General features: G+C 48.4%; 1 protein-coding gene across 4 annotated transcripts; it reads left to right on the plus strand.

Moving 5' to 3' along the window:
• Window positions 1-23,706, plus strand: EZH1 (enhancer of zeste 1 polycomb repressive complex 2 subunit). Of its 4 annotated transcripts, none has more exons than XR_014162170.1 (20): window positions 1-125; window positions 2,279-2,399; window positions 2,803-2,931; window positions 4,240-4,359; window positions 5,573-5,693; window positions 6,203-6,376; window positions 6,966-7,068; window positions 8,301-8,464; window positions 9,410-9,501; window positions 12,700-12,877; window positions 14,567-14,763; window positions 14,881-14,972; window positions 15,891-15,931; window positions 16,353-16,478; window positions 16,634-16,812; window positions 18,213-18,308; window positions 19,625-19,777; window positions 19,991-20,071; window positions 21,445-21,529; window positions 21,630-21,682. XR_014162170.1 is itself a non-coding variant. In XM_081883992.1 (20 exons), exons 1-20 carry the CDS (start codon window positions 115-117, stop codon window positions 21,688-21,690), a joined length of 2,253 nt encoding a protein of 750 aa, XP_081740118.1. In that variant the 5' UTR covers window positions 1-114; the 3' UTR covers window positions 21,691-23,706. The 4 variants fall into 4 exon arrangements, 3 of the variants coding, with proteins under 3 accessions (XP_081740118.1, XP_081740117.1, XP_081740119.1); XM_081883992.1 differs by having other exon boundaries at window positions 19,696-19,777; window positions 21,630-23,706; XM_081883991.1 differs by lacking the exons at window positions 21,445-21,529; window positions 21,630-21,682 and having other exon boundaries at window positions 19,991-20,925.
• Window positions 23,707-27,386: the final 3,680 nt, after the last annotated feature.

The following is a 27,386-nucleotide window of genomic DNA, read 5'->3' on the forward strand; positions in this document are numbered from 1 at the left end:
TCGGGGAGCCGGAGAGGAAGAAGCGGTGACGCGATTCCCCGCGCATGCGCGCATCGGAAGGCGGAGGAGGAGGGGGTGTTTGCTTCTGTGGTCTCTGTAGGTCACCTGAGTGCGATGTCTGTGGAGTGAGTGACGGGGGGGCCTCGGGGGGGGCTCTGGGGTGGGTTGAGGAATAAAAGGGGGGGCCGCCACGCCTATGCAGTAAGGACCTTTGAGGGAGGGGGGAAGCACTGGCAATTTGGGGTGCCATGGGGAGCCCCCTCCTCAGAAATGGCGGGGAAGGGTGGGGGGAAACGGTTTTCCGGGGTAGGAGGAGGCGGAGGGGAGAGGGACACCCCTGAAAATATGTGTTTGCGGCGGGGTGTGTGTGTGTGCATGAAGGGGTGGGGTTGGGCTGGGGGGTGTCATGGACCATCTTCCCATAAGGGGGTGCAAAAGGGAGTGGGGGTTGGGCTGGGGGGTGTCATGGACCATCTTCCCATAAGGGGGTGCATGAAGGGGTGGGGGTTGGGCTGGGGGGTGTCATGGACCATCTTCCCATAAGGGGGTGCAAAAAGGGTTGAGGGGTGTCAGGGACATTTTCACATTAGGGTGTGCAAAAAGGGGTGGGGTGTCAGGGAATTCTTCCCATAATGGGGTGCAAAAAAGCAGGAAGGGGAGTCAGGGATATCTTCCCATAAGGGGGTGCATGAAGGGGTGGGGGTTGGGCTGGGGGTGTCAGGGACATCTTCCCATAAGAGGGTGCAAGAAGGAGGTGAGGTGGGGGGTTTCAGGACATCTTTCCATAAGGTGACAGGGTTGCATTGGGGCTGACCGTCGTGGGGAGGGACGGCCCTTTGCATCTCCCATGCCTGTGAATGATCCCAAAGCTTTGCACTTTTCAGCCTTCTCTCCCCGGCTTCCTGGCCTTTGGCAAAGGCATGTGTGGAAAAAGAAATGGGCGTGAAAAAGCTCAGATTTTTTTGTTTTTGTGTGGTGCTTTTCCTGGCTGCTGTGTGAGGAATTTGTGGGCAATAGGCAAGTCTTCATCGCTTCTTCCTCCACCCCTTTATTTTCAACACTTGTTCAGGTGTTGATCTAGGCAGGTTTCTGTGCTTTCTGACATAAATGGTGCTGGTGGAAGCACCTGAAAACGCCCAGGTATGGGTACAACAGCCTTCCCAAATGTGGTGCCCTCTAGGTATTTTGGAGCAGCCCCAGCCAGCACGGCTGGAGAAGAATAATAATAATAATAATAATAATAATAATAATAATAATAATAATAATAAATAATTTTATTTATATCCCGCTCTCCCCAGCCATAGCCGGGCTCAGGGCAGCTAACAACAATAAAATAATACAACATTCTAAAATCATTTCATTAAAATTAATTCAACTCAAATTGATGGCAACCATTAGGCTAAAGTTCTGTGAAGATTGCCAAAGGAGGGAGTAATAATAGCTGCTCTACAAGGTTTCCTCTGTTCTCTTGAATGAGGAGAGATGAAAGGGTCTTTTGCGTTTGCCCTATTCTTCCTAGTGAAAGAAAAAAGAAAAAGAGATTGTGGTTGGCTCTTCACTGGAGTAGGGAACTATGTCTAGATCCATAGCAGTTTCTGCCTTCTCTCTACTGTGGCTTCTGCATTTTTTGAGGGTCTGAAGTCCTTGCCTCCCCAATTCATAGTTCAGCTGTTTGAGAAGGAAGAGTCATGCCATCCTCTTCAACTGGTTGTTAATCACAAGCACTCATTGCCTTCAAAACTCTCATTATATCCTTTTGATTGCGTCCTGAAATCCCCACATACTTCAGCCTTTGCAGTTCTTAAGTTATTGCAGAAGTGTTGGTAGTGATGGTGCTATATTAATTGAATTTCTAAGGGCCCATCCACCTTATGATTAAAGCTTTGCAACTGCACCAAACGAAAGCTGTTACTGGGTGCAGTTCAGCATCTTGAGAATGCCAGATTTTATTATAAAGGGAGAAGACTCTGGTGTGAAGAGAAGCCACAAGATAGGAGCAATGCATAGTGAAATAACAAGAACCAGAGGTAATTCCAAGTGGAATATCAGCTGATCAGAATTTCCCGCTTCCTTTGCCATAGGTTTCCTACTTTCCCGGGACTAATAGCTATGTAGAACAAGTAAATATATCAATTTGCATGAATGATACAGAACAGAGGGGTGCAGCTTTTCTTGAGAAAGAGATTTGTTGCCGATAATATTAGCAACAACAACAGCTCTGGTTCCATTTACTGTTCACATAGCTCATATGCTCCTTCTTGTCTCCCCCCGCCCCCAGGAAAATGGAGATTCCAGCCGTACCAACGTCCAAATGCATCCATTATTGGAAAAGGAAGGTCAAGTCAGAATATATGCGCCTTAGGCAGCTCAAGAGACTGCAAGCAAACATGGGAGCCAAGGTAAAGAGCCATGAGGGGAATGACTGCCTTTTTAAAAAATCTTAAAATTATTAACTAAGGAAAACCAGAACTCACTTATTAATGTGTGAGAGAGCGAGGAGGTCTCCCAGTTGATAGAAAAGATATGGTGACATATTTGAGACCGAAGGCAAGCAGGCTGTTATGTGGGAGAGATTGCTCTCCGCTGAACCAGCATAAAAATTGTGTGGATTTCATCTTTGAAATTCTGCCAACCTGCATAAGATCGTTAATCGTTCCTTTATCAGGGTTGCAGGCTTAACAGCAACTTCCTGCTAGCTAGCTAAGTTCAAGCAGTCTCCATGGAGCACCTTCTTCCCCAGTGGCAAAAGGATTTGGAAACTTCTTAAGGGCGAGGTTGGCAATCAATCATCTTTTTCTCTAGGCGCTGTTTGTGTCTAACTACGCAAAGGTTCAGGAGAAGATAAACATTCTGAACGAAGACTGGAAGAAGCTTAGAGTTCAACCTATTCAATCAATGAAGCTGGTTGGAGGGCATCCTTTTCTCAAACAGGTATGTTGAGGAGGCAGCTGTTGGGTTCTGTGGATGTGCCAGTCTGCCATGTTGTGACCCTCTCTGCCTCCTCCCCTAGGATTTGTATCCACACACCAAGATATCTCTGCTTTTTTGTGTTCTGCAATGCCATATTATAAAGCAGGGTTTGTGACCTTCCAGATGTTGGCTTCCAATCCTCATCAACCCTGACCATTGGCAGTGCTGACAGGAGCTGACCAACATCTGGAGGGCCACAGGTTTCACATCCCAGGTTTACAATTTATTCATAATGAATCTTTTTCAAAGTGCTGTTGAAAAGCTTAAGTAGTGTGGAATAGACCAGCTCATGCAAAGTATTGTCCCATGGAGAATCCCAGTCTGAACTTTCAATAAAAAATGCTAAGCTTTACAAAACCAGGGAAACATGCAGAAATCGGTTTGGATAGAATGGTTTGCTTTCAATAGTATAAAGGCTTTCCTGCTTAGTTGTACTCCAGTTCCTCCTGCTGGCTAGCTGCAGTCCGTTCTGCTCAGCTGTACCCAGTGATGATGCGAAAGGAAGTTACCACAGTCTCTTTGAGACCTAGAGGATGAAAAGAGGAATATTGTTTTTAGAATGCTGTTACCTCCTGCCATGTGCCCTTCATTCCTTGCCATTGTTCCATTTTGTGGAACAGATTTCTGTTAGAGAATAGAGGAGGTTGAACAAAACAACAGATGTCGAGAATTTCTGTTCAGCCTGCGTTGTTCTCTTGTCCCTTCTTGCTAGAGACTTGCCTGTCTAGGACAGAGGTAGTGAGACTGTGCTTGTGAGTTGAGCAGGTTTAATATGAGTGAGGGCTTCTCCCCAGAATCATGTCTTGATGCCCTTCCAAGGAATACAAATAGGTGCACCTGGTCATATTTAAGGGGCCTTGTTTTGGTCTCTGCATAGACACAACCAACTCTGGTACCACTGTTATGGCTTGGCAGCAGACAGGATCAAGCCCATTTTAATACGGCGGCACAATTCCAGGTCACAGCCCACCCTAGATTCCCATCTGAATGGAATTATCTTAATTTGTTGCCTGATTGAATGCAGAGGAATCATCAGCAAGGTCTTATAGGTCAAAAGAGAAGAACCAGCAGAGCCACACACAATGACTACAGTACAGTATGTTTGTGTTTTTCAATGTTCTGGGAGATGGGACTTGGCATTTAAGAACCAGCACCTTCAGTTGGGTTGAGCAACCATTGAGAGTCGGTGGAGCTGAGGTTGCCTTGGCATTGGATGACTGAATAAATTGCTACCTGTCAGCTGTGTAACATCTTTTCTCACCATTCCAGTGCACAGTCGAGAGCATTTTCCCCAGTCTGACCACCCAGACCTTGTTCATGCGGACTCTGAACACTGTGGCTTTGGTGCCTATCATGTATTCCTGGTCCCCACTTCAGCAGAATTTCATGGTAGGTGACCAGCTGCTACCATACATACAGAATCCCTTGCTGCAAAAAACAGTTTTGCGTAAGAACTTCGTACTTTGAGCAAATGTTCCTGATTCAGGCTTTAGTGTCTGGTTGGGGAAATGGAACTGCTTTGCCTATTGCCCGGCTATATTGTGGGGGTGCTGCAGGAGGTGGTATATCTCTCACACTCTGCCCCATGTGGGACTGAGGAGGTCCAGCATGATTTGCAGAATAAAAAAGAACGTCCCATTAATGGTCTGCCAGTAGAAGCTTGCGTTCCGATGTGAGACTGTTTCCCTGCCCACTTACAGAGAGGATCAGAGCGAGAAGAGATAGATAAGGCATCCTAGCAGAGGTGCCTGGCTTCAGAGCCCCACATTATAAGGAACTTTTCGATCCGTTCGCAAAAACCCAGGTGCAGAGGCTGCAGGAAACAATCCCTGGGGGGCAAGTATGAGTCTCTGAAGCTCTCAAGTGGCATGCCATTCCAGCTGTTGAGCCCCCTCCATTCTTTCCGCCTGTTGCCTTCTTGCATCTGGGTTGAGATGGTAAGGTTACAAAAAGCCTGCCGCTCGTCATCTAGCTGCATCTCTCAAGGCTGTCTCTTCTCTTTGCCTGATAGCCAGAAGAGTGAGTCGTGCACCTTGCAATGGTCGAGTGTGTGCTGGTGTATGGGGAAGTACTTTGTCTAGGTGTCTCCCCACCTCAAAACTATTTAATCCAGGAGACCAACAAATAATTAGGGAGCAGAAATTCTGAAAATGCCCTGCTGCTTCCAAGTGGGTAGGATCAGAACCGTGTGTGCCACATCCTACAGCAGTGTTTCCCAAACTTGGGTCTCCAGCTGTTTCTGGACTACAGTTCCCATCATCCCTGACCACTAGTCCAGTTAGCGAGGGATGATGGGAGTTGTAGTCCAAAAACAGCTGAGGACCCAATATTGGGAAACCCTGTTCTACAGGAAGGGATAAATCTCTAGCAGGTGTGCATGGCCTTGCCATCAGAGGGTGGCAGAGGGGAATACTGCATTCAGGATCCCCTCTCCCACTGAGGAAGGAAGATCTGCTCTCTGGTGCTAAGAGAGGGGCTATGCAGCGAGACCACCAAATACCCCTCTGGGATCTTGTTAAGGTAGCCGTGCAATCTGCCATTTGCAGGCGCTCCTGGTGAGTGGACAAGGGACAACCACCTGCTGTGTCTACTCCGTTTGCAGGTGGAGGATGAAACCGTTCTGTGCAACATCCCCTACATGGGGGACGAGGTGAAAGAAGAGGATGAAACATTCATTGAGGAGCTCATTAACAACTACGACGGCAAAGTCCACGGAGAGGAAGGTAATGAGGGCAATAGTTTTCAACAGGGATGTAAGAGGCCATGTGGTGGTGTCTGGTGGGCAGAAGGGGGGATTCCTTGAGTTCTTAGCATTTCAATTTTGGAAGAGTCTATCACCCTTACGGACACTACTCTGCTTGCACGTACAGTGGTACCTCTGGTTGCGAACGGGTACTGCTCCAGAGGCCCGTTCGCAACATGAAAAGAGTGCAACCCACAGCGGCGTGTCTGGGCATGCGCAGGCCACGATTCGCCGCTTCTGCGCATGATGCCATTTTGCACGTCTGCGCGAGCGGCGAAACCCGGCTGTAACCCTTTCCAGTACTTCTGGGTTGCCGCGGGACGTAACCTGAAAGAACGTAACATGAAACGGACGTAACATGAGGTACCACTGTACTGGATTTGTGTGTCATCGTTGACATTACCATCATCGTTGTGATGACAGAGAAGCTGCATCTTTTCCACGCTTGAGTATATGCCATCCCACCTTTCGCCCGATTCTCCCATCTAGAAATGCTCTCAACGTCCGTCCTGATCAGCGATGCTGTGTTCCTGGAGCTGGTGGATGCGCTCAATCAGTACTCTGAGGAGGAAGAGGAAGGCCACGATGCTGCGGAAGGCAAACAGGAAGCGGCAAAGGACGAGCTGCCGGTCACCCGGAAGAGGAAGTGGCTTTCCGTGGAAGGTAAACCAGTTACCCTCCCAGCATCACCCTCCCCACTCCTATTACGGCGCACCATGATGCTGTCAGAACCATATAAGCCTTGCTTGTTATACAGATCGGAGTACATTTCTGCTAAAATTCACAGCTCTTGTATCACCCCAGAAATGATGTCATCTTATGGAAGCCACCCCACGCAGGTTCCGCTAAATTTGCTAGCATTTTTTGTCACTAGCAAGGCTGCTGCTATTGATCTGAGAAGGAGCAGGTTAAGGGCTGTTGCAAACACTCCACAATTCCTCTGCGGAAGTTCCGTTTCTTGTAATAACTAAATTTCAACTTACATTCAGATCAAGATGCCTTGAGTGGCTACCTGCACACTACATACAGTAATTCCATGCAGCCTGTTTGCTTTTCTAGAATAAAATTGAGGGATTCCTCTATCTTACACTTGGCGTATTATCTAATGCTTGTACGAGCATCTGCTTTACTTTTATAGGGTTTTTTCTAACTCTGCTCTAGGCCACTCCTATCTTGGAAGACAATTTCCAGGATGGGAATAAAGCGCTTTAATTCAGAAATCACCACCCTTCCCTCCTTCCCTGTGATGCAGGCAACAAGAAATGTCTGAAGAAGCACTTTCCAAACGACATGATCTTCACTGCTCTTTCGTCAATGTTCCCAGAGAACGGCTTTCCAGAGGATATGAAGGAGAGGTAGCCACTTTTTATTCCTGACACAGTCTTTTGGCTTTTCTAGTCATGGGTTGTAAGAGTAGGCTGGGTTATAAATTCCCAGGATCAGTAACTGGAATACAGTGGCACCTCGACTTACATACACTTCAGGTTACATACACTTCAGGTTACAGACTCTGCTAACCCAGAAATAATACCTTGGGTTAAGAACTTTGCTTCAGGATGAGAACAGAAATTGTGCTCCAGCGGTGCGGCAGCAGCAGGAGGCCTCATTAGCTAAAGTGGTGCTTCAGGTTAAGAACAGTTTCAGGTTAAGAACGGACCTCCGGAACGAATTAAGTACGTAACCAGAGGTACCACTGTACATGGTTACAGCTTAACTGTACAGCTGTACAGCTAAACTTGTGAGTTTCAGCCATTGCTTCACAGTGTAGGTAGAGATGCTCAACTTAAATCAAGGTTTTCCCCTTACAGTGGCCGCTCGGGTTGTGAAAGTGATCCATGCAGAATGCACGTTCACAACCTGTGTGTGTGCATGCGCGGGTTGCGATTCGGCGCTTCTGCACATGCACAAAGCACGATTTAGCGCTTTTGCGTATGCACGGCCACCGAAACCCGGAAGTAACCCATTCCAGTACTTCCGGATTTTGGCAGTCCGCAACCCAGAAAATGCAACCTCAAGCGGCTGTAACTCCCTCCTGGTGTGTGTGTGCTGCCTTATTTTGGCCTCCCGCCACTGCAGTGTGAGACTCCGCTTCCTTGTTCAACCAACCTTTGAGCAATATGCTCTGTAGGCCTATGCCCTGCCATGCACTTGGCTTCCTGTGTGCTAAAGTCTGGACCAGGTGGGCAGATCTTTGGGCACTGGGCAGCGGATGAATGTGGTTCATAAAAGGAGCTGGATTAGACGGCTTCTTGGCTCTGCTCTGACTCTGTGATCCCAGAATCTGCAGCGTAATGAAGATTGTGTAGATATCTTGAGCTCCCTTGAATGTGTTCGGTTGTATTCCTGGGCGTAGTGCTTTGTGCTTGAGTAACACCCAAAGCGGCATCTGCCTCTTAACAAGGAAACAAGGCAGCACACTCCCTTTAAGAGAAGAAGAAGAGTTTTAGAAAGTGGCAGGTGTTTTCAAGTCCGTCACCAATGCAAACTGTCCATCCACCCAGCTGGCTCTGAGCAATCCTCCTATTATTTGGAGCGCCTTCTCGAGTGCCTTCGAGTGACTTTTGTATCCGCCTCACCCCCTCCACAGATACAGAGAACTGACAAAAGAGTCTGACCCGAATGTGCTCCCTCCCCAATGCACGCCAAACATCGATGGACCGTGTGCCAAATCTGTTCAGCGCGAGCAGGCCTTGCACTCTTTCCACACTCTCTTCTGCAGGCGCTGCTTCAAGTATGACTGTTTCCTCCATCGTAAGTTTCCGACACAATCCCTGCCTCTCCCACCCCGGCCTTTTCTGTTCCAGCTTTCAAATTCAGGGGGAAGCAGTGGCTATTCCAAAGCGGTTGCATCCAAGTATTTGAGGTGGCCCAGATGCTTCCTATGACATGGGAAACGTTCCCTAAAGATCTTAGCCAATCTTGTCTTGCCAAGTCCCTGGCAAGATCCAACTGCTCCTCTGTAAATGTATCCATACCCACCATTTGGAATGTGCCTCTGCAAAAAGTTGCCCTAGAGAAATTCCCTGCTTGCCTGCTTATCCATTCACCCACCTGTCTACCCCAGAGTGGTTTAACAACATCTGTAAAATGCATGTCATGATTACAAACCATAATTCATTTGCAGGCAAACATTTCAGTTAAAATTCCTATTGGTTAGCTCAGGGTTTCCCAGACCTGGGTCTCCATCTGTTTTTTTTTTTTTTTTTTGGACTACAGTTCCCATCGTCCCTGACCACTGGTCCTGCTAGCTAGGGATGATGGGAGTTGTAGTCCAAAAAAACAGCTGGAGACACAAGTTTGGGAAACCCTGGGTTAGCTCTTGCAATACTAATGGTAACCTCAGCCAGCCAGCCAGGCTCAATTGAGATTATTCATCTGTAATGAAACATTGCAAGATTAATTAGCAGGATGTGAAGGGCACAAGCAATTTCTCAAGTTCTTTGGGAGGATAGATTTTCTTTCTTAAATGCCCCCTAATCCACCCCCTCTCTTGCATTCTTAACGCTGATGTGCTGGATATGGGTGGCGTTATTACCAAGTTCTCACAAACTTGTAATAGTAGCTTTTATTATTTAGTGCTGGATTTGGGGTGTTCTTACAGGAAGGGGGAGGCTGGACTTCTGATGAGGACCAGAGTGACAGGTGATCTTGTCAGCTTCTCATTGTAACCCAGACAAAATGGCTTCTGTCTTCTAGCTTTTCACGCTACTCCCAACGTTTACAAGCGGAAGAACAGAGAAACCAAAATTGAAATGGAGCCTTGTGGGCCAGAGTGCTTCTTGTGGTTGGTATGTTGGGTAGAGATTACGTTACGGTGGGAGAGAGATGTACACTTAGGAAGAAGATATTCTGTTCAGAACACTTAAAAGTGAAGAATCTAGGGTGGTATATGTTGGAGCAAAGTGATGCGGGTGGCGCTGTGGGTTAAACCACAGAGCCTAGGACTTGCCAATCAGAAGGTTGGCGGTTCGAATCCCTGTGACGGGGTGAGCTCCCGTTCCTCTGTCCCTGCTCCTGCCAACCTAGCAGTGCGAAAGCACGTCAAAGTGCAAGTAGATAAATAGGTACCACTCCGGCGGGAAGGTAAACGGCATTTCCGTGCACTGCTCTGGTTCGCCAGAAGCGGCTGGCCACATGACCCGGAAGCTGTATGCCGGCTCCCTCGGCCAATAAAGCAAGATGAGCGACTTCCGGGATAGCGCGAACGGGTAATGGCGGATTCCCTCCGAGCTCCGGAGGGAATCGGCTCCGCCAAGGACGGGTCTTGCCGTGCCGGCGACACGGGGACCCTTAGAAACCGCAGGCGCGGAAGCCTGCGGACATGGTGACTCGGTGGGCACCTTAAGCGCCCTCCCTGACCCGCGAAGAGCCTTTTTAAAGGCTACGGAGTGGACCGGAGAGTGGTGTGGTGCTGAGAGTCGATCGCTGCCTTGGCGGAGCGGAGCCGCGAGCCATGACCGGAGAGCGCTATCTTTTTTCCTGAAATTCGGACTGAAACAAAGAACCCGTGAGTAGAAGGAAATTTTGGCACTAAAAGCTTTATACCTAAAATTGAGTACGATCGGGGGGGTGTTAAAAGGAAGTCCGCACTCCCCCCCCCCACAGAAAGACTCAAAGTAAGGAGAGGAGCACTAAGGCGGAAAAGACTTTGGTGCTTAAATAAATAGCTCTCATGAATTGGATTACAAAGTTATTGTGCTGGAGTGGAAAAGAGTAGAATCTCGGAAAATTTTCCTTTTTTTTGGCAATCCCCCCCCTGGACCCGGGAGTGCCCTGCATGTGAGCCCGAGGAAAAAGAATCAAGAGTTTGACAGCTGTCAAAAGAGCTGTCAAACGAGCGGTAAAGCGGAACTGTGTTGCTAGTATTTCTTTGGATTAAAAGAGCTACATTAAAATTGAATTTTTAGAAACAAAGTGACTGGGTATAACAAAGTGGCTGGAAACAACAGTAACGAATTGTTGGAATAGGACTATGATGGAAATCCCCCTGGAGGGAATTAAAGATATTGCAATGGCTGCAGAAGAGAAACTATGGGCAGAGATTGAAAGGATGTTCTTTCTCGTGGGAACTTTACAAAAGCAAAGTACCACAATGAGTAAACAATTGGAGACTTTCGGTTTGGAACTGTGCAACTCTGCTAATGATACAAAGTTGATGGAAAAAAACTCTGCAGCTGCAGAGGAGGAGATAACTTTGAAATTGGGGGAAAAGGAAGAGGAAGAAGGAGAGGAATCTCTGATGGAAAAAACCAATCAAAAGCCGACAACCTTTGGGAACAAAGGAAACAAAGAAAATGACAAGTGGACCACAAATCTGCAAAAGGAGGGAAAGAGAAAAGAAGATGCCCCTGGAATAACTGGAATATTGGACTATATAAGAGTAAACAAACATGATAGGGACTTCTTCATTTGGCTGGAGCATGGGAGAATGAGTGGTCCTGAACAGAAACTGATATTGATTGACTTAGAAGGAGGAAAACATGAGGGGCTGATGACAAAACCTTCCCAAGAAGAGAGGGCCAACAAAATGGACTATCAACAAAACTGGTGGAGAAAGACTAACTGGGGCTTAAGAGCCTCTGACGTAAGAAACCCGGGCTAAAGCAGCCAATCTATTGGGACATCGGTTTGGGAAGGGACAGAAACCGGGGCAGGGGGGGAGGGGAGAGTAGAATAGTTAATATCTGAGATTTTAGAATTGTTATAATATGTTTTTTGGTGTAATATGGGAAGGGAGAAATTCATGGGAGAAAACTTAGGCCGCCCTTAGGGAAATGATTTACTGTGTAAAATTGGACAGGTTAAACTGGGTTAAGTAAAGGAGACAAATATTAAGAAAAGATAAGAAATATTTAAGGGATGAGAGGAAATAACTTGCTGAGATAATTTATGAAATTGGAATGTGGGAGGGAGGGTGCGGGGAAGTCAATGAAAGAAGGTAATGAAAGTAAGGTTATGAAATCATGCATGTTTTGTTTTGTTTTTATATGTTTGTTTGTCTGTTAAAAAAGTTAAAAACCCAATAAAAATTTTTTTTAAAAAAAAAAAAAGCAAGATGAGCGCCACAACCCCAGAGTCGGTCACGACTGGACCTAATGGTCAGGAGTCCCTTTACCTTTATGTTGGAGCAAAAAAAAAGAGAGGGGAATTCTTTAGCACCTTTTAAGGCTAGCACATTTATTGTGCCATGCCTTTTCATGGTCCACAATCCACTTATTAGAGGTAGCACTATTCGTTCTCTCTGTCTCATGCACACACACATTGACAGAGAGAGAATTTCTGTGTAACCTTGAATGTATGCAAGATAAGTGTAGCCATTCACAGCAGCAACAAGTGAGGATGACACAGTCATCCTTGGTTTGTTGGGCTGGTTAACACCTGTAAGTGGGAAATGAAACCGTTGCCTCCATTCTGACCGGAATGAATAGGATCGAATTTCCTGATCAGTTCCAAGTAAGTAACTGCATGCCAGAGTCTCCCTTATTCTTTTGTTGAAGAATGGCAACTCACAAGGCCAGCGCCAGAATGTCTTGGGAGAGTGTTAAGTTCTCCAGGTGGTTTCCGAATGTTTGTTTTATTTACTTTTATTTAAAAGCTCTGTTCTTTAGCTACAAAAAGCTCACAATGTGGCTTTCAAAAATCACTAGTAAGCAAGCCCTTTTTATGTGAGATTGGCATCCTTTTATTATTTTACTTTGAGAATGACCTGTTTGTTCTGTGTGTAGAATATAGAAGCACTACCGGCAAATAATTGCTAATGGAAGAATGTTTCAAATTCCCCACCCCCAGCACTCTGATACTGACCTGAAACCCACCGTTCTTCTTCAACAACAGAAACTTCAAAGGCAGGTGCTAGCCCGGTCCTGCTAGCAAGGGATGATGGGAGTTGTAGTCCAACAACAGCTGGGGGCCCAAATTTGAGATACGCAGCACTAGGGAATCCCCATGTCTCTGTATGGGCTCTTCTAATGAAGATTTGCTTATAGGAGGGAGCCAAGGAGTTTGCTGCACTGCACAACCCGCGCTCCAAGTGCTCTGGACGACGTCGCCGCAGGCATCTCACACTCAATAACACTTCTAGCGCTTCCGCCTCCACGAGCAACGAAGCGAAAGAAGGCGATAGCGACCGAGACACGGGCAATGACTGGGCCTCCAGTTCCTCTGGTACTTGACAGATCTTCTCATTATTTTTTAATAGGATATTTATTAAGATTTTTTAAAGTATTACAATAAAAATGAAAAAAAGTAACAAAATAAAAATAGTTAAAAACACACAGATTTTCCATTGCTAGTTTTCCTTTAGCTTATTTCCCGGACCTCCTCATACCTCCCTTTTTTGTATTCCACTTCAAATTGTTGGTTCAGCAAATCCTTACCATTAGATTTTCACCTGTTTATAACCCTTTTTTCATATTCTCTTAAAGCATTACAGCTGGAAACCACTTAATTTCTATCCAACATCATTCTAACATTCATTAATTTTGCAATATTTCTGTAGATAGTCTTTAAATTTCTTCCAATCTTCTTCCGCCGACTCTTCTCCCTGGTCTCGGATTCTGCCAGTCATTTCTGCCAATCCCATATAGTCCATCACCTTCGTCTGCCATTCTTCCAGAGTGTGTAGGTCTTGTGTCTTCCAGTACTTTGCAATAAGTATTCTTGCTGCTGTTGTAGCGTACATAAAAAAGTTCTGTCCTTCTTTGACACCAATTGGCCGACAATGCCCAGAAGGAAGGCCTCTTGACAGATCTTCTCATTGCCCTGTGGGAAGGGTGTGTGTGTGTGTGTGTGTGTGTGTGTGTGTGTGTGCAGGAGCTGCAGCAATCGTGGCCCCCAGCAGTTCCTGCTGAGCAAGGTCTTCCTGTGCTTCTTGGGGTTCCTAGTGAAACAGATTGAAGGCGATGTGCAGCCTGCTGTTTTCAAGGCAGCGTTCCTCCAGAATTTACTGTATTTTTTGCGCCATAAGATGCACCTAGGTTTTAGAGTGGGAATGCAAGGAAAAAAGATTCTTTAAAGGGAGCGCAGAGCAGAGCCTGTATGCATCCCAGGCTCTGCTCAGCGCTCCCTGTAAAGAGCCGCGTGGAGCGTGCATGCGGCTCTAAGTGCTTTTCCCTGAGGAGGGAGAAGGGCAGCCCGTCAGCTCGTGAAAGGGAGCTCTTGGGGGCTTTTCTGGGAGGGGGAGAAAGGGACAGAGCCATGCGCTCTGTCCCTTCCCCCACCTCCCGCAAGAGGCGCGTGTTAAGCCAGGACAGCTAGCGGGATCGTTGTGCAGCTGGCTGGCCTGGCTTATGGGATAGCTGCGTGCAGCCTCTCCCGGGCAGCGGGATGAAGGCTCCCCCAAGAGCCGCGTGGAGCGTGTGTGCGGCTCTTGGGGGCTTTTCCCCGAGGAGGGAGAAGGGACTGACGGGCTGCCCTTCTCTCTCCTCAGGGAAAAGCCCCGAAGAGCCACACACACGCTCCACGTGGCTCTTTAAAGGGAGCGCTGAGCAGAGCCTCCCGCCTGCATTCGCTCCGTTAGACACACACACACACTTCCCCTTACTTTTTAGGAGGGGAAAAGTGCATCTTATAGAACAAAAAATATGGTACTTCCAAACAGAGCTTAATCCCAGAACCTGCTTTCTGCGTCCAGGTTCAAGCCTGGAGTGGGGTTAGGGATAAAAGCATCTGAACCCGCCTAAAAAAGCAAGCTGCAAAGGAGCTGCTGGTCCTTTTTGCCGTGGGACAATCCTCAAAAAAAAGTAGGCTTTTGAGGATTGTCCCGCGGCAAAAGGGACCAGCAGCTTCTTTGCAGCTTGCTTTTTTAGGCGGCTTCTCTTCCAACCTTTTGTGTTTGTTCTCGTGTTGCTCTAGAGGCAAACTCACGTTGCCAGACCCCAACTAAGCCGAAGCTGAGCCCTGCCTCTTCGCAGCCCTTCATGGCTGACATGCCGCTGGAGCCTGTCGAGTGGACCGGAGCCGAGGAGTCCCTCTTCCGCGTCTTCCACGGGACTTACTTCAACAACTTCTGCTCAATCTCTCGGCTCCTGGGAACCAAGACCTGCAAGCAGGTATGGTGGACCTCTGGGTGGCTGGGAAGACCAGACCGGCAGCAGCACCAGGCATCGCATGTGCAAAGATCCTGACGCTGAAAGTCCCTTGAACAAGCTTCATTTCTCTCCTGGCAGGTCTTTCAGTTTGCAGTAAAGGAGTCCTTGATCATGAAGCTGCCCATGAATGAGCTCTTGAATCCTTCCCAGAAGAAGAAGAGGAAGCACAGGTGTGTGGCCAGGACAGCCTGTCCAGTAGGAGGCTCACGAGAAAGTCCCGCGTAAAAATAGTTGCATTGGGCTACAGAATATAGTTGCCCCTTGATGAAGCCTGGGGGTCGGGGGTGGGCAGGGATTGCCCAGGACAGATGAATCCCTAGCTGTTGTTTCTGCTTTTCCACACATATTGAGGAAAGGGGTCAAAGATCTAAGATGTGGCTGCTTCATGAGTGTTGTTTGGCTGGAAAGCCCCTGCCGCCCATATTGCTGTTCCCCTACCTCCCAGTTCCTCTGGGTAGGATGTGGCAGGAAAGATCACGATAGAAGCTACTGAGCCTTGGGGATTCAGCATGGATTAAAACTGGGCGTGGCAATCACACAGGGTCCCTGGACGTTTCACCGTCTATTGATCCCTGTGCCACCACTTTATTTCCCGCTGCCACCACCCAGGCCCTAGCTGGTACAATACTGAGTCCAGTCGGGGTTAAATTGGAACATAAACTTTTGTTTGTTTATTGCAGTTTAACAAGCGTGTGGTTTCATAAACGGTAGCAGTCAATTACATTCATTGGGTGCCTATCCAGACCTATAACTTCCGCTACCTGCTCTCACTCACTAAACCACCTCTCCGATATTTACTTGTCTGCCTAGCCCCTAACTGTTCCTGACTCAGCCTATTTCGCTGCACTAACTCAACCTACCCACAGACTCTATCCCAATTCATTCCCACTCCAACGAACCACCCAACTCCCAACAAACTCCCCTGTCGCCCTTCCCAGAGCTGGTTTTATAGTCCCTCTGACTCCACCCCCCTGGGTTCTGATTGGGTAACTTGTTTAACTCTTTCACCTCCAGCACTCATATGGTAACATCACACTGGGGCATTCTTTTATTTCTCCTCTCTCCCCCTGCCCCTGTCTCCAACAAAGGCTCTGGGCTGCTCACTGTCGGAAGATCCAACTTAAAAAAGGTACTGTACATTCTCCCCCAACAATGTCCCTGTGTGATTTTCTGCCCAACTGGAAATTTGGGGGTGGGTGGGTCCAGAATGTCAACAGGCACCCGGTTTTCCCATGCCTGTACTTTTTCCTGTTTGAATCTCGAACAGAATCCCCTGGTCGCTACCCCTAAGGCAGTGCCATTCAAGTCAGAGCAGGTATTCCCTCATTGCCCTTAGTGTTTTTTAAAGAAAAACCCTTAGCGGGGAAGCTATGCTTGCCAAGGTCTCAAAAGGGTAGACTCTTGTCATTCAGGCCCTATTCTAGCGCTAGGTGAAGCTAGTGGGGCCCTCTGCGTGTGGAGCACACTGTCTGTTGGGGGTCTCCTGTCTGTCTGACCCTCAAACTTCTACGGGGCTCAGCTCACAGCTCCCCCCCTTTTTCTTTGTGCAGACAGCTCCTCCACTCAGGTGTACAACTACCAGCCCTGCGACCACCCGGACCACCCTTGCGACAGCTCCTGCCCGTGCATCATGACCCAGAATTTCTGCGAGAAGTTTTGCCAGTGCAATCCTGACTGTAAGGGGCAAGGCACTAGGCCGGGCTGGAAAATCCTGGCGCGTGGCGTTCCAGGAAGAGTGGGCAGGCACTCGGCCTCACGTGGGTTTGTTTTCCGTCTTTCTCGTGGCGCGCGAGTCCCTTTGAAATGTCTCTCTGTTGTTTTCTCCCACAAGGCCAGAACCGTTTCCCAGGCTGCCGGTGCAAAACGCAGTGCAACACCAAGCAGTGCCCGTGCTACCTGGCGGTCCGAGAGTGTGACCCGGACCTCTGCCTGACCTGCGGCGCCTCGGAGCACTGGGAATCCAAGGTGGTCTCCTGCAAGAACTGCAGCATCCAGCGGGGTCTTAAGAAGGTATATCTCTGTTCAGAGAGAGGGGAGGAGAGAGAAGGTTAGTCGAGATTGCATGCTGTGGGTTGGTGCTAATGAAAAGGTGTGGATATTTGAATTTGCTGTGGAAGGGGTTGGGGCGGAACGGGGAAAGCCTGCATAGGAATTCTGTGCAACTGATGTATTTTGCATAACTCCTTTTGCTTCTGCTAGCCATCGGGGGGAGCAAGAAGTAATGACCAATTCTCAACCCCAAGCATTTCTCATTATTTCTCGCTCCTCCCCATCGCTAGCGGAAGCAAACTGGGCTATGCAAAATACATCAGTTGAAGAAGAAGAAGAAGAGTTTGGATTTGATATCCCGCCTTTCACTCCCTTTTAAGGAGTCTCAAAGCGGCTCACATTCTCCTTTCCCTTCCTCCCCCACAACAAACACGCTGTGAGGTGAGTGGGGCTGAGAGACTTCAAAGAAGTGTGACTGGCCCAAGGTCACCCAGCAGCTGCATGTGGAGGAGCAGGGAAGCGAACCCGGTTCACCAGATTACGAGTCTACCGCTCTTAACCACTACACCACACTGGCTCTCTCACAGACTGGTGTGTTTTGCGTAACTCGTTTGCTTCCGCTAGCCATGGGGAGGAGCAAGTGGAAGCAAACAGACCACTGTAAACACTTTGGCGGGTCTTAAATAGCTCTTGTAATGTTACATAGACTTCGGATACGATGGAGGAATGGAAAAACAGGAGGATTTGTAATAATGCAGCTGGAAAAGTTAACCAAAGAACCCACAGAAGGGAGGAGGGAAGCCTTGAGATTCGGGGGAATCCTGTGTAATTCTTATTATTTGCGGTTTTGAGCGTGAATGAATTTGTAAAAACCAACTAAACACCACTTGAAAACGAAGAAGAGAAATGCTCAAGCCCAACGCCATTCTTTAGTGGGAATGCTAAGTAAGTTTCCCAGCTTCGACAAGCGTCTCTGGCCTTATTTCCACAGCCGTAAGGGCTAAGCAGCTTGCTTTTCCGAAGGGGATCCTCTGAGCATTGCTGCTCCAGGCTCGGAGCACCAACGGATTGCGAGCTTTGTGTTAGAGCAGGCTTCCTCAAGCCCGGCCCTCCAGATGTTTTGAGACTACAGTTCCCATCGTCCCTGCTAGCTAGGGATGATGGGAATCGTAGTCCCAAACATCTGGAGGGCCGAGGTTGAGGAAGCCTGCGTTAGAGCATCAACGGATTGGGGGTCTTTGAAGGACAGGCATCTTCCAGAAGGGATGTGGGTAGTGGATAACGGATGTCTTGAAGGGGGCCTGGAGTACCTATTTGGTCCCTCCCAGCCCTCTGAGTCCCTGGGTCAGTGTGGTCTGCCGCCACTTTCCCAGGGACCCGGCAGGGCAGGCTGAGGCACCTTCCATCTCTCCTCCTCTTAGCACCTGCTGCTCGCCCCATCGGATGTTGCCGGCTGGGGAACCTTCATCAAGGAGGCGGTGCAGAAGAATGAATTTATCTCTGAGTACTGCGGGGAGGTGAGTTGGGAGGCAAGATGTGGCATGGGAGCTCCAAATTCCTCTCTGGCGCGGCCTTCCTCTGCTCTGTTGGTGTCAAAGGGGGCGGGTGGAGGGGGTGGGGAAGCAAATCAGAGATTTCTTGGCATCCCACCTCCACGATCTCGTAAGGCAGAAAGGCGGGAAAGGGACTTCGTGGAGGAAGCGCAGCCTTCTTTGGTCAGGAAGTACTGTATTTTTTGCTCTATAAGACTCACTTTTTCCCTCCTAAAAAGTAAAGGGAAATGTGTGTGCGTCTTATGGAGCGAATGCAGGCTGCGCAGCTATCCCAGAAGCCAGAACAGCAAGAGGGATCGCTGCTTTCACTGCGCAGTGATCCCTCTTGCTGTTCTGGCTTCTGAGATTCAGAATATATATTTTTTTGTTTTCCTCTTCCAAAAACTAGGTGTGTCTTATGGAGTGAAAAATATGGTAGATCTGGTGTTGGATGGGAAACCTGTCAAATCCTTCCCCAAACTGTGTTTTGTGGCTAGCATAGCTGTCATAGCATAGCTTTTTAAAAGGGAAATTCCCTTATTCTGAATAGGATTCCTCGCAAGAAAAGGGAAAAGTTGATGGCTCTGGTGGCTAGCTCTGGTGATGGCACCAGTTTTCCCATCCTCCCATAGCCCAAAGGCTAAGATGAGGCAGCTGGAAATTGCTTACCATTGGATTTTGGGGGCGCTTCCTGGGTCAGCAGTCCTTCTAAGTAATGGCACCTGGGGCTTGAAGATCCAGGCAGACAACCTCTGCGTTTGTGATCATTTGTGGCCAGCTGACGTGGGCTGTGGTTGGGGGGAACTTTCTAGGCGGCCATGATGCTATTCTCTTGGGGGAGGGGGGGCGTATTGTAGCGCATAGCCAGTGGTCTTTGCTGTTCTACGGGAAAGTGAGGCTGAGCTAGGGTTAAGTGCTCTCTTCTCCTCCGTGACTATACAGTGGTACCTTGGAAGTCGAACGGAATCCTTTTGACTTCCAAAACGTTTGGGAACCAAGGCGCGGCTTCTGATCGGCCGCAGGAAGCTCTTGCAGCCAATCGGAAGCCATTCGGGTTCCAAAGAACGTTCACAAACCGGAACACTCGTTTCCGGGTTTGTGGCACTCGGGAGCCAAAACATTTGGCTCGCAAGGCGTTCGGGATTCAAGGTACGACTGTATTAGCTCCCCCGCTGTGCTGTTTCTTGCAGGGAATGTGTGCTGGCCTTTTTCCGCTGGGGGGGGGGGCTCTTGTCTGCCCGATCTGGGGCTTCTTTGAGGGAGGTTGATCCCTGTAACAACCCTATCTGCTTGCTTGACAGGATCTGACTCGGTCTCCTTTTGCCCACTCACTGGCTTTTATCTATTGTCCTTCCTTCCTTCCTTGCTTCAGCTCATCTCTCAAGATGAGGCTGACCGACGTGGGAAGGTCTATGACAAATACATGTCCAGCTTCCTCTTCAACCTCAATAACGGTAACTGACCGCGTCGGATCAGTGACACAATCCTGAGTAACAGAAGGGGAAGGGGATGGGGGGAAGCAATTTGCATGGTAGTGGCAATGTGGGAACCCCTCCCCCCAAAAAATCCAGCCCCTCTGCTTGGTTTGGAGAGAGGCAGTTCAGCTTTTTCAATAGGGCCCAGTAGCGTCTGTGGTCTCTTTAGCTCTGTTTTTCTTCCCCGGACAGATTTCGTTGTTGACGCCACCCGGAAAGGCAACAAAATCCGGTTTGCAAACCACTCTGTCAACCCCAACTGTTACGCCAAAGGTAAGATGGGTGGGCTCAGCGACTGTTCTGTGGGAGCAGAATAGCCCCTCGGTGTCTTTCTCAACCCCCTCCCCCCACTAAATAAATAAAGCAGACATGGTAGGGAATGCATTTTTAAATAATCAGGTCAGATAAAGATGACCACAGCAAAGCAGTTCTGTAGTCAAAACCCTCGGAAATGTGGCTGCAGGTTTTTGAAAGTAGAAATCTTCAGTAGAATCGGTTTTCCTGGAAGGGGAGGCTTTGAGCACGGATAATAATAATAATAATAATAATAATATAAAAAAATAGTTTTATTTATACCCCGCCCTTCCCGGTTCAAAAACCGGGCTCAGGGTGGCTAATGACAAATTTAAAACACTTAATTATAAAAGCAACATAAAGTACAGTATAAAAACATGAATAACAATAAAATTCAAAAATCAGTTTAGGGGAAATAAGCATTAGGTAACCCCCAGGGCTAGCTGGCTGAATTGGTCCTACTTGGGCCAGCGAGGAGGCCAGGGGAGAATTAGCTGTGGGGTCTCAGAGCAGGTGATCTTCATAAAAGGGGAGGAGGAGGGAAGGGAAGGGAAATAAAAGATCAGGCTGAATTCAAATTAAAGGCCAGGCGGAATAGCTCTGTCTTACAGGCCCAATGGAAGTAGGTTAAATCCTGAAGGGCCCTAGTCTCATGGGACAGAGCATTCCATCAGGTCAAAGCCATCACTGAAAAGGCCCTGGTGGAGGATAGTCTGACTTCCTTAGGGCCCGGGACCTCTAAACTATGGTTGTTCATGGACCTTAAGGTCCTCTGCAGGGTATACCAGGAGAGGCGGTCCCGTAGATACGAGGGCCCTATCAGGGGTTCTGGGGGGAAAGGGAGTAACATCCTGCAGCTGTGGGGGAGAAACAAGAAGCTTAGATGAGATGAAGGCTCCGTGTCTGAAAGCCCTAATTCAGATACTGCTGGAAGCCAGAATCACTTCACTGAGTTCCTCTTGCAAAATCCAGAATGGCAAAAAGAGAATGACCGTCTAATGGATTTAAGAAATAGAATGGCTGTCTAATGAATTTAAGAAATAGATCCTTTCCCAGGAGTCTTCGTAAATAAAATGAGGGAAGGGGGGAGGTTTGGATTAACCAGTTGCTGTTGTCTATGCCAGTTTGATGCTTATGTGCAAAAGTAGATTCTGGCTGTGAAGATACCATCTGGAACCTTCTTCCCAAGTTTTGCTGTGTCTTAGCAAGTACCTTGAACTCGGGACCACGTACGTGGATGGTTGGTGGGCGGCCGGGACCCTGAGGAGCTGGTGGGGGAGGGAGGGAGGAGCGATTGTCATACATTGATGTGGCCGAGCAACTGACGCGCTCTCTCTCTTGCTCTGACTCAGTGGTGATGGTGAACGGAGACCACCGCATTGGGATCTTTGCCAAGAGAGCCATCCAGGCCGGCGAAGAGCTGTTTTTCGATTACAGGTGAGAGTGCGTGCGACAGGGAAGGCGCACAAGCTTTTTAGCTCTGGGCGGTGCTGAGAAGTTGCGGAGGAACCTCCACGTTGCTTTCTCTTCTCCGCAGGTACAGCCAGGCAGACGCGCTCAAATACGTTGGCATAGAAAGAGAAGGCGAAATCATCTAGCCGTGCTCCCAGCAAGCATCACCGCACCCTATCCATGCTGCTTCCCTTGTTGCTGTCTGTGTCGTGAGCGCTTCATTCCATCCAGGTCCCTCTTCAGAGAAGGAAAGGAGGAGCAGGAGAGGCCCACAAACGTCCTACAGAACTGAGATTCTGACTTCCAAGGCCTGAGCTGGGGAGCACGTCTCAGTTACCGTCGGAGGAAAATTCAGAGTTGCTGAAAAGGCGTTTTGAGCCCTGCCCCGTGCAGAATGAGCCTGGGGTTGGGACGCTGGGCTTTGTGGGCTCTGTTGGTCTTTTGCGGGGAAGCCTGGTTTGAGCTGCAGGAAGTAGTATTTTCCTCTGGCTGCCTCCTCCCTTCTCTGCAGGCAAGAGCAACACAAGCGAGAACCCCACCTGCAGGGAAGGATGGGCCATGAAGTGCTAAGCACAGGAGGTCGTGGGAGCAAGGAATTCGTATAGGCTAAGGAGCTATAGATAAAAGCAAAGAGAATGGGCACATACAGATATGGGCAGAAAGGTGAGGAGGAGTGTTTGGGGCAGGTAAAGTGGGTTGATAAGATGGGGCAGAGGGCTGTAGGAAGCGTCATGGCATGGGAGACGGGACGCAGACGCCATCGGCTCTGGTTTGGGTCTCCCATGGTGGTCATTTGACCCCTTCCGTTGGTTGCATTAGGGCATAATGGGGCTTCTCCCTGGCCATACTTGGGTCTCTCCCATCCCATCAGTATATGGTAGATATTGGGAGACGGGGGGAATACAAAGCGTTCTCGGAGTCCAGAGGAAGCCCCGCTTGTTTTCAGTCCTGCAAGGCTGAACCAAGAGTCCCTGCTGGTAGCGACAAAGCGACTGCGCAGAATGGTGCTGCCCAAGACCCGCTGTTTTTGAGAAATGACTCTGTGGCTACAATCCTGCAGGAATAATTCCCCCAGAGTCTCGTGAGCAATTCTCCCGTCGCCTCTGAAGCAAGGAAGTTGCTTATTCATCATCTGTCCTCTCCCAAGCCCTCCAGCAGAATCTGCAGCACTGGCAACACTCCTCCTCACTTTCTGAGTTCACGTTTTTGGTCAGATTCTACCCCTTTAAGCTATTTTAAATAAATAAGTGAATGAATGAATAAATCAGCACCTTTGAAGCTGCAGGAGGTTTAATGCAAGGGATGTTTGGGGGTTACGTGTCCCGGCTAGAATGAAGCCTTACGAAATGCTGTTTCAGGGATGGTGTCGGGACTACAACTCCCATCTGCCCCTGCCAGCGTGGCCAGGGATGATGGGATGTGTAGTCTGTTCCTGACCAAATTCCTCTCCCTCAGAAATCAGGATTTCCCCCTGTCTATCGATGTACAAAACAGACAAGTTAGCATGCACTTTAGAATAATTTGCTCCACCAAGGGTAGGCCGCAGAGAGCTGGGCACTCCGTGAGCTGTAGAGGGTGGAAAGATGAGTCGATGGCGTGAATTACTGTAAGGGCTGGATCCTCATCAGCTCTGGCGGTAATAATAGCCAGCTTTTCCTGCTGTTGAGGTTATTTGCAGGCACCAGCAGAAGACGGGACGTTCTTCTCAAAGTTTGGCATAGCAGCTGCTGCGTGTGACAGTCTTGTCCATTTAGAGGTGGCAAAAGATTTACACTATGGGGCTGGGTTTCGTATTAGTAGTATGCAGAGCTTTTGAATTCTACAGAATTATCTCCTGCATCATCAGGGAGCGGTTTCTTACTGGCAGAGAGCAACATTTTGGCCTAGTCTGAAGGATTTTCAGCCATTTCAGATCAAGATAGCTGCCTAATTGTAGAAGCTCCCGCATTTATCCCAAGTAGAACACTCTTTGAAAGGGTTCATTGTCCAAATCCCTTCCCCTGCCTGTCCCATGGATAGTGTCTAAACATGCGTTGAGTGCGTTTTCTCCCGTATAGCTATAATCTTCCCTCTGTCATCTGGGATTAGGGCTTTCCAGGCAGTGGGGCTGCGATTGCTGGACAGCCTAGACTTCCCAAATCTTTCTCGGAAATTAATCACAGCAGTGATTGCGCCGCTTTCCCTGTTGCTCATCTTTCCACAGCACCTGAATACCGTCTTTTTCGCTCTATAAGACGCGCCAGACCATAAGACGCACCTAGTTTTTGGAGGAGGAAAACAAGAAAAAATAATATTCTGAATCTCAGAAGCCAGAACAGCAAGAGGGATCTCTGCGCAGTGAAAGCAGCAGGGATAGCTGCACAGCCTGTATTCACTCCATAAGACGCACACACATTTCCCCTTACTTTTTGGGAGGGAAAAAGTGAGTCTTGTAGAGCAAAAAATACGGTACTCGTGGTGGTGGGGAAACGAGGACATCAATCACACACATAGTCACTCAAACCCATTTTACTCAGCTTCCCAACACTGATATTGATTCTGCTGTGAGAAAAGGAGGTCCAGCAGCTGCCAGATTGCAGTCCTCCTCCTCTCCCTGGCTGTTGCTCATACAGGGCCCTCCACAGGAGCCCTTATCTGTGAAAATGCGAAAAAACTGACTAGTCCAATTGTGATGGGAGCTTTCTAGAGCAGCAGCCTGCTTCCGAGGTTACTTGTGTGCGTGCTGGGTGCCGAAGTTAATAAAAGAACTTCCACTCTTCAATGCATTAAATCAGGGTTCCCCAAGCTTGGGTCTCCAGCTGTTTTTGGACTACAACTCCCATCATCCCTAGCCAGCAGGACCAGCGGTCAGGAATGATGGGAATTGTAGTCCCAAAACAGCTGGAGGGCCAGGTTTGGGAAACACTGCGTTAAATGCTGCCTAAAGCCATGAAGGAGGCTAATGTTCGGATTGCTATCTGCATAGCAGCAAGTCATTTTTGGTAGCAGGGAAGGTGGAATTGGAGTGTGAGATTAGCTATGGGGTTGTAGCTAAATAAAATAGATGCAAATGCACTTTTCCCCCTCAGCTACCTCTGCACCCAACTTTAGATTAAGGAGAATATGGTTCCTGGGGCCGACTGCAGTGGGAAGGTCTGCAACTCTCTGATTTGACCAATGGCTTGAAGTGCCAAACTGAGCTGCTGCCTTTCAGAAAGGAGCTATCCAGTGCTGAACCTGCCACTGGTTTTAAGGTGATGCAAGTTTTAATACTTTGGCTGGGCCTATAGTAATAGGCGCTTCATCTGCTCATCTCCGTTGCAAAAGTACCTTAACCCATAAAAAGGCATTGTTTGTGCAGCTGTTTGGGTGTTTGGACCTCGCATCCATAGTGCATTCTGTTCCCTCTTATAATGCAAGCCTGTATCGCTTGACACTTTTGAGGCACGGAGCAGAGGTTGGCCGGGGCAGAGGCCTCCCAGAACATTTATAGCGTGGTAACGAGAGCAGGTTTAGCATGCAGCATTGTGAACTTGTATGCTTACTTCCACCCCCCACAACACAACACAACACAACACACACCAAAAGGAAGTTTAATGGAACTGCTCTTGTGTTGGGAGAAATTGGGGGGGACAGAGCAATTTCTCTCAAAGCCACTCTTGTCTTGGCCTCTTGCTCCAACTCCTCTGGCTGCTTGTGTCTCTGTGCTTTGCTGCTGGCAACCTATGTGCACTTTATATATTATGGCTTGTAAGAGTTTTGTCTTAATAAAGTTGTAGTGACTGCTGAGTTAAGTCTGTGTCTTTTCCAGCTTGCCCGGGGACAGTAAGCTGGAGTGAGTGTTTGTCTGACCCAGGGGGTTGGGGCCTTTGTTCAGCCTGCGGGCAAAAGTTGATAAGAGCAGTCGTTTTTGGGATACTTACCTCTCTGTGCAGCATGGTGTCCTCTCCACCCATCCAAGCAAGCAGGCTGTATTAGCACAGGCCAAGGACAGGCAAAAACACTTGAGGAGGGCAAAGAGCAGGGGTGTTTGGGGCCCAAATAGAGAGATCTGGTCTAACCCCCTCCCCCTGGCACTTCCCACACCCTCAGGAGACCGAGGGACAGGACAGTACATGCATGTTTCGAGATGACAGCACTGTAACTGAGTAATGCATCAACAGCTTGAGATACACATGCATAGAATTGAAGGGACCCTGAGAATCATCCCCGTGACATTTGCACAGGGCAGCGTTCCCCAAACTTGGGTCTCAGCAGTTTTTTAGACTACGCTTCCCAGCACCCCAATCATCTTGCTAGCTAGGGATGATGGGAGTTGTAGTCCAGAAACAGCTGGAGTGTGGGAAATACTGGTATATAGGGTCTCACAGCAGAGGGGAAAGGACAAAAAAGTGTGGGGGGGTGATGATGTTGTGCTTTCTACTTCGTTTTGTATTGCACGTGTGGTTTGTGTCTCTGAAAATGCTTGCCTTACGAAGTCAGAGGTACCCAAAGGAATGTTTCATCTCAGTCACCCTACAAATAAAGGTCCATAAGAGGGGGGGGGGACCCATATTAAGCCAGTGTCTTTATTAAGCTGACTGAAATGTCATGAACTGGCGTGCAAGCTTTTGATATCCCTAGGCTAGGTGGCAATGAAAAGCAATGACAAACCTAGACATCATCTTAAAAAGCAGAGACATCACCTTGCCGACAAAGGTCCGTATAGTTAAAGCCATGGTTTTCCCAGTAGTGATGTATGGAAGTGAGAACTGGACCATAAAGAAGGCTGATCGCCAAAGAATTGATGCTTTTGAATTCTGGTGCTGGAGGAGACTCTGGAGAGTCCCATGGACTGCAAGAAGATCAAACCTATCCATTCTGAAGGAAATCAGCCCTGAGTGCTCACTGGACTGACAGATCCTGAAGCTGAGGCTCCAATACTTTGGCCACCTCATGAGGAGAGAAGACTCCCTGGAAAAGACCCTGATGTTGGGAAAGATGGAGGGCACAAGGAGAAGGGGATGACGGAGGACGAGATGGTTAGACAGTGGTCTCGAAGCTACCAGCATGAGTTTGACCAAACTGCGGGAGGCAGTGGAAAACGAGTGCCTGGCGTGCTCTGGTCCATGGGGTCACGAAGAGTCGGAAACTACTAAACAACAACAACAACGCTAGATGGTAAGAAAAAATCCAATGAGAGAGAAAGCAGGAGGGAAAGAGAAAAGTGGAAGGTGTGGACATTTGGTAAGAGTTTTGAGATGGCATGGCAGAGTAGCACCATTAGAAACTGAGATACGAAAGCTAGGAGCTAAATGGTACCTTCAACCTAGGTTATGGACACAACAATGGAATGTCTAGGTGCGCTTTTTCTTTATAACAAGAATACAAAGCTGAGAATGAACGAACTGCAGCTAAAATATTATGTTCATTTTTCACATGGTCTGGTCCTTCCCCTGCCCACACCCCTAATATTCTTAAGAGGGTCTCTCTTCTGGTCTTCAGAGAGTAGCTGGAGGTGGAGAGGCAGAAAAAGGTCCTCCTTTCCTTCCACTCTGCAGTTTTAATCTGAAATCTTAGGCTCAGTACTGCGCCCAGAGCTCAGAAACTGCTCGCGTTAACAAAATTCCCTGTCGCAAAACGCACCTAGAACAATGGGAGTTTTGACCGTTGGGGAGAAGTAGCAGACATTTTGCACAATTCAGAATGCATCCAGGCTGCCTAGGAAGAGGAAACACATTTAATAATACTAATACTCATACTACTACTACTACTACTACTAATAATAATAATAAAAACAATTTATTATTTATACCCCGCCCATCTGGCTGAGTTTCCCCAGCCACTCTGGGCGGCTATTTACAACGACGGGTGATTCCATCCT

This window comes from Podarcis melisellensis, assembly GCF_964234715.1.
Source record: "Podarcis melisellensis genome assembly, chromosome: 13".
Classification (NCBI taxonomy): domain Eukaryota; kingdom Metazoa; phylum Chordata; class Lepidosauria; order Squamata; family Lacertidae; genus Podarcis; species Podarcis melisellensis.